Raw genomic sequence first — 7,154 nt, forward strand, 5'->3', positions numbered from 1 at the left:
TATTCCGAATGTGCGTCCGACTATTTTTTCATTCTAAATATTAATAAAAATATGTTATTTTTAAATTTTTCTACTGCATTAGTGGAAATTAGTGGAATTTTGCTTAAAAAAATCCTTATATATAGAGTGCTTCAGGCTGTACGAATACAAACTTTGTCATCCATACAGGCGCCATCTACACATAAATGAAGGAATAAATTAAATTTTGTTGTGTTATGTTATGTTATGTTTAACTCCTTCTTCGTTATAGTGATTCCCATCAATTGTTTCATATTTGCATACAAAACATGAAATTAATAACGATTTTATTCTTTTTTAGGTTTGTACAAATATGAAACTTTGCATACTTGTACCTATAAATATATAAAAAAAATAAAAAAAAATGTATGAGTATGATTATTGTTCAATAAATAATTTAAGTTTATAACTGAATACTTAGCTTACAACGCAAAAACATCAGTTGTTACTAAATTAGGTAAGATACGTCCAAAAAACTATGGCTATGTAGATTTTGTTCGTCAATATTATTCTGTGGCATTATTCATCATACTAAAAGAAACATAAATTTCATCATATAAAAATCTTTTAGAAGGGAATTTTAAGTATGTAGTGATACAACTTTCCTGGTTATAGAATATTCAAGATTAATGATGATGCAAGGAAATTGTTCGGGCCGCCAAAAATAGAGAACTGCAGGCAATATAAATAAAAAACGTTTATGTAACTTGGAATGTAATTTTAATATTGTAATATGATTTCAAGTATGATCACTTATATTCGAACAGCGGATGGGCAAAAAAAAGTCGAAGAATGAACCTACCTATGAGTATGTCAATACATTTTTGTGTAACGAAAAATCCACAATCCATAACACCTTGTGTCATCTTGTTGTTGCTGCTGTAGAAACATGTGTGCATGTTTTTTGGTTTTGGAATTGTGTTTCCAATTCAGAGATGTATTGTAATGGTGGATTTATTATTTTGAATTCATGAAATGAGATATCCATTCCTTAAAATGAAATAAAAATAGTTATATCTACATACACATCTCCTTAAATATATAGGTTTCAAGACTTACCTCTCTATTCTACACTTATGGCATTATGATTGAAAGTATTAGGCCGTGTTTTTAACTATATACGAATTCTATGATAGACTGAATTATATCGATTTGTTGATATGTATTGGCAATTGAAATGCACTGCATTTGATAAATCAAGCTCAATATTGCGTTGTTAGACAATGTTTTAAGTAGTGTTGGGTTTTAGATGTGTATGAATGTTTGAACATTCATTTTATTATCAATATTCTAAAAAAATAGTTGTATTTATATACATTTAATCAGATCCTTTTCAAAACTTACCTAAACATTTGGAATGTGTTGCATATTTGTTTATTGATGTCAAAATAGTTGACTATTTTCACGATGCTTGATTTCGGTTTAAACGTTCGTGTTTGGAATTGGCATGAGATTTGGAAATTTAAGTGTTGCAACAGTTGACATGTTTCTACTTCTTTTCCGCTAAACTTCTTGAGAAACATAGTGCCTCTAGGAGTATCTGAACCAATTATTCGGGGTCGTTAATACCCTTGCAGCATCTTTTAGTTCTGAAGAACTATAATTTTCTTTTATGTATTACGATGTTCTAATGTAATTAAAATATCAAATTTGGTCTCTATTGTGAAAACCTGAAAAATGTAATTTTATATTTTGTGTTAAAAGTGGCGTATATAATATTTGCTTACCATTTCAACGAAGAACTTGTTTATAGACCACATTTGTTGTTTTTCCTCCTTGAGCTAAGATATATAAATTCTTTGGACTACTAACTCGTGAGCAGGCAACATAAAATTGCCCATGGGAAAAACACGCATCTGTTAGATCAACTCCAGCTACTTTTAAGGATTGGCCCTGAGACTTGTTTATTGTCATAGCGAAGGATAACTTAACAGGAAACTGCAGTCGTTTGAATTCAAATGGATATTCAGATGGTATTAATGGGATTCGGGGTATGAAAACCGTTTCATTTTTTGCACATCCAGTTAATATCACGGCTTCTATTGTGTACTTGTTCAATGCCTTGACTCGTAGCCGCGTTCCGTTACAAAGTTTTGGTGGCTTTAAATTACGTAATAGCATCACGGGTGATCCAACTTTGAGAACAAGTTTGTGGGGAGGGAAGCCAGGTGGATTTAGCGAGTTTAGGAATTCCACAGGGTATTGGACTGCGTCATCTGTTTGAATGACTTTATCAATTGATAAGTATTCTTTTTGATCCCCTTGATACGCTGACATCAACAATTCATTTATGATAGCGGCCCTATCATTTTTGGGCGTTAAAATTGATCTCTCGCACAACCACTCATTTGTTTTCTCCATCAGTTTTTTAATGTCAGGATAAACCTTTTCATTTAATTCTTTGAGAGATTGAACAATGTTGCAGAGGTCTTTCGGTATTTTTATAATATCACATATGCTTTGGATATTCCCATTTCCAATTCTTATTAAGGTTGCAGAGAATTTTTTGGCTGAACTGTCTCCATGTATTTGGGCTCTCATATTTGTCTTTAAAGAGAGTTGTTTTAGATTGGCCCATAAGTAGGATGCTTTTATACACGCAGATATTTCATCAGCTTTTGTACCTCTTGGAATAACGGGCAAAGTTTGCCTGAAATCGCCTGCCAGTAAGGTTGTTATTCCTCCCATGTATTCTGTGCTGTTTCTAATATCCTTTAGAGTTCTATCTACAGCCTCGAAAGCATTTTTGTGGGACATTGTGCTCTCATCCCAAACAATGAGTTTGCAGTCTTTTAAAATTTGCGCCATGTTGCTTTGTTTGGAAATATTGCACACTGGTGTCTCGACATGGGTCAAATTAAGAGGCAGCTTAAAGGTAGTGTGGGCAGTCTTCCCTCCTTCCAAAAGAGTTGCAGCTATTCCAGATGACGCAACAGCTATCGCTACAGAACCACTGCTTCGAATTTTCCGTAATAACAAATTAAGCAGATATGTTTTTCCAGTACCTCCTGGGGCGTCGAGGAAAAATATATTTCCTTTTTGACTTGATATACTTTCTATTATCTTAGAATAAACATGTTTTTGCTCTGTTGAAAGACTGTCTTCATCCAAATATATATTTCTGCTTGGAATATTATTTTCGTAAGTTCCTTCATTTAAAAACTCGAAATTTTCTTCGAAATTATTTGAAGTTGCTGGAGCAGGCATCCCGTACTGACACAATTTTTGGCCTCCCATAGAAAGAACAATTTCTTCAATTAGTTGAAGGCATTTATTATAAGAATTGTCTCTTAACGTTAGTGTGTTTCCAGAATGTCCACTGCCAAAATTGTGCAGAATATCTTCGGATAGATTATCTTTGTGAGCTTCCCATAGACTTTTAGCATTTGATACATGGCAGAATACTAAGATGATGGAAAATAATTCTCTTAATTTGTGTGGATGGTGACTAATTGCTGCTTCTTCTAGTGTTTTATTCCATTGGTTGTCATCTTCTAACAACCCTAAGGCCAGACATGCTGATTGAAATGTTGGATGTAGTACACCATTGATATTTTTCAGATCCGAAAACGATGATGGTCCTCTAATGAAGTGCAGTAACATTCTTAAGTGGAAACATTCAGAATTATTTGGGTGAATGGTATAAACTCTGCCCATGGTACTGTCCTTTCGCACATTTTCCCAACCCTCAACAAAGTTTCCTCTCTTCCTTCTTTCAAATTTATTTGCTTTCCACACATAATATGAGGGAACTTCTGGATATAACAACGTCTTTGCAAAGTCATCCACATTGCATAATTCAAAAAATGCTAATAGAGTAGTTTTCGTAGGATTATTTATCCGCTCCTCAATGTTGTTTCGGGTGAAATATACTCGTTGGCCGTTTTCTAAATGTACTGCTAAGTGGAAAATGGACGGATAACGTTCGTGTATTGGAAAAGCTAGAATTCTCCAAACAGCTTCCGAACTACTTATGTAACGCCCAGTTTGGTACAACTTTATCTCGTCCTTTTCATTCTCCAGGGAAAATACGGCTTGATCACTGCCTTTATTTATATATTTGCAAATATACTTAATTGATTTCACAGAGTTGCATATTTCAACATTTATATGAGCATTAAAGGTCCTAAGGAGCACTGCATTATAGGGTACTACCCATCGGTTATCAACAGTCATGTCTTTTATTTTGGTTTTAACACCTCCATTATCGGGAGATCTTCTGCGATATATGGGATAACCGTCGTCACCAGATTGTGTTTCATTAACAAATTTTCTTGGATACTTTTGGGTGCATTTATCGTTCTTCATACATGGGGAATTCATATTAGCTTTTCCACATGGACCATGTATCATATTATTTTTAACGATATTATGTAATGCTGAATCTTTTTCAGGATCTGGAAGTTCTGCACATACAACATTATCAATCATGTTAGATTGAATGCGTTCTTCCAACCAAAGTAATATATGGATGTGTGGTAAGCCCCTCTTTTGCCATTCAACGGTATATATGAAACATGCAACTCCACCAAATATTTTACCCTTAGTTAAAAGTGCCATGAGTGTTTTAACTTTTAAATGAAAAACTCTTGCAATGATATCATGACGGTCGCGAGGTTGTTGGTATTCCAAAAGTGCATCTGTTATTTCATTCCATTTAGGGTTGCATGTAAACGTTATAAATAGATCAGGTCTACCACGTTTGCGAACATATGTCATCGCATCTTGTGTGCGTTCATGCATATACCTTGGTCCGCCAGTAAATGTTGAAGGCAAAATTATTAACTGCCCCAAATCTGATAAATCCGTATCTTCTCTTCTTAAAGCGTCTCTCAAATTAACGTAACTCTCAGCGCGTAATTCTTTTTGATGATTTCTTATATAGTTAAGTCTCTCGGTCTCTATTTTTGCGTACATATCTACCAAATACTGATTTAGAAGAGATCTGTAGTACAGTATGTGATTTTGTTGATCGTTTCGAAGCATTAAACGATATGCATAAAACGCTGCCGCTGATATATATTTTGAAGACGGTTGTTTGGATACTGGATCAATTAGCGGAATATTGATGCTGTACCCATCTTCACCTCGACAAAACATCAGAGGATACTGCAATGGATCATATGATCTGTGGAGCTCGTTAATGTGGTGACATTCATTATCACGGCTTCGTATGACTATGTCACGTTTTTGGAATTGCTGCCCCTCTATGACAATGGCAATTTCTTTACAAGTTGGGGCATTATAACGTCTACGATGAGCATTTTGAGGGGTTTTTTCTGCGTGAATTACAACGTTAAAATTGTGGCAGTTTTCTGGGACACTTTCAATAGCAGTCTTGAATTCCTTGATGTAAGCATTTTCTGCATGAAGAATTGTTTGCAAGTTCTTAACTGTACTTGGTTTTGTATGGGGAAAATTTTTACAACGAAGATCAGTTTCCAAATCCTCTTCTCCAACAAAATATATTTGTAGAAATTGTGCTTTTTCTTTGGATGGTGGAATCAAACCACCAACCAAGTGATAAACTTGACCTTGAACCTTAAATGTTGGCATAAATCCGGTTTCTTTAATTTGCTTTGCTGCAAAGGATGTCATCTGAAAACATCCATTGTATTGCCGTATATATTTCCAGAAATCTTTGTGATCAGGATGACCTCCAGTTAAAAGTGACATAATATATTCTGGTAAGGGGCCAAAAGCTGGTAGTTTTACTTTCCCAGAAAGACAACACATTCCTGGCGACTCAAGCTTCCATTTGAAAGCATTACAAAAACGACATATGTGATCCATATTGCCTATATTTAAAAATATGTCTTCTTCATAATTTGTAGTTGGGCCGTATTTGAATCCCGATTTTTCTTTTATGGTCCATGCCTGTAATTGTTTTTGACGGTACTGCGACTGAGCCAAAGAGTGACTTTCTGGGTTATTGTTATAATAATTTGCTACATTAATTCTGTGCACTTGAGGGTGTGTCCTTTGATATACAGCCATTTCTTTTCTGTGTACTTCTGGATGTATCCTTTGATATAAAGCCTTTTCCTTTCTGTGCACTTCCGGATGAGTCTTTTGATATAAAGCCTTTTCTTTTCTGTGCACTTCTGGATGTTTGCTTTGATATACAGACTTTTCTTTTCTGTGTACTTCTGGATGTGTCCTTTGATATAAAGCCTTTTCCTTTCTGTGCACTTCCGGATGAGTCTTTTGATATAAAGCCTTTTCCTTTCTGTGCACTTCAGGATGTGTCTTTTGATATAAAGCCTTTTCTTTTCTGTGCTCTTCTGGATGTTTCCTTTGATATACAGTTTTTGCATTTCTATGGGCTTGTGGATTATTTCGCTGATAACTTGCATTCGATTTTCTTTGAGATTCAGGTTTATTTTGGCGGTATTTCTCGTTTGCTATTTTTAGTTGTTTTTTTCGAATGTCGTAAGAAACTCTAGCCCGTCGTTTTCGACTGACTTTTTTACCGACTGTACTGTTGGAGTTTTCTATAGGGACTTGAGATAAATAAACATCGAAGTGCCCTGAAGATAGATGACCAGTGAACCGCAATTTTTTTCTTCTATTTTCTGGATTACCTTGACTTGTGAAATGCTGACCACCACAATAAACTTCAAAACAATATTGATAGATTTCAGATGCAGCACGTAATTCACAAATGCTTCCGAATGTATGACTAAGACTCATTTTCTGAAGATACACGTCTGCATTTGGATAGATATCGCCATTTTCATCGTGGGTAAAGTTTGAGTAGTCATTCCAGTTTTGTACAATATAATCAACTATTTCAGCTCGAACTTCTGCAGCAAAAGATTGGGTTCCATACACGAGGTAAGATATGGACCCAAAAAGACATGATCCATCTTTCGCTATTGGAACAACTGAGTGAGGTATCATCCTTCCATCCACATTCAATAATTCAGGCTCCATCTTTCATGAAGAAAATATTGCCACAAGGGATAAATATATATATGTACATATATATGTTATTGTTTTTGAGCAACATGGTATAATTGTAGAAATGTGTAATAATAAATACATTTAATACTTATTCTATTTTACACAGATTTGGGATGAAAAGAAAATATAATCTCCTCAAGATTAATGAATAAATATATATAATATATACA

General features: G+C 34.6%; 1 protein-coding gene across 1 annotated transcript; it reads right to left on the minus strand.

Moving 5' to 3' along the window:
• Positions 1–1,749: 1,749 nt before the first annotated feature.
• LOC141396287 (uncharacterized) lies at positions 1,750–5,811 on the minus strand. Its single transcript, XM_073971668.1, has one exon. The coding sequence runs from the start codon at positions 5,809–5,811 to the stop codon at positions 1,750–1,752; it is 4,062 nt and encodes a 1,353-aa protein (XP_073827769.1).
• Between the last annotated feature and the right edge of the window lie 1,343 nt (positions 5,812–7,154).

This window comes from Musca autumnalis, unplaced genomic scaffold (assembly GCF_047663935.1).
Source record: "Musca autumnalis isolate F117 unplaced genomic scaffold, ASM4766393v1 scaffold_207, whole genome shotgun sequence".
NCBI classification, from domain to species: Eukaryota; Metazoa; Arthropoda; class Insecta; order Diptera; family Muscidae; genus Musca; species Musca autumnalis.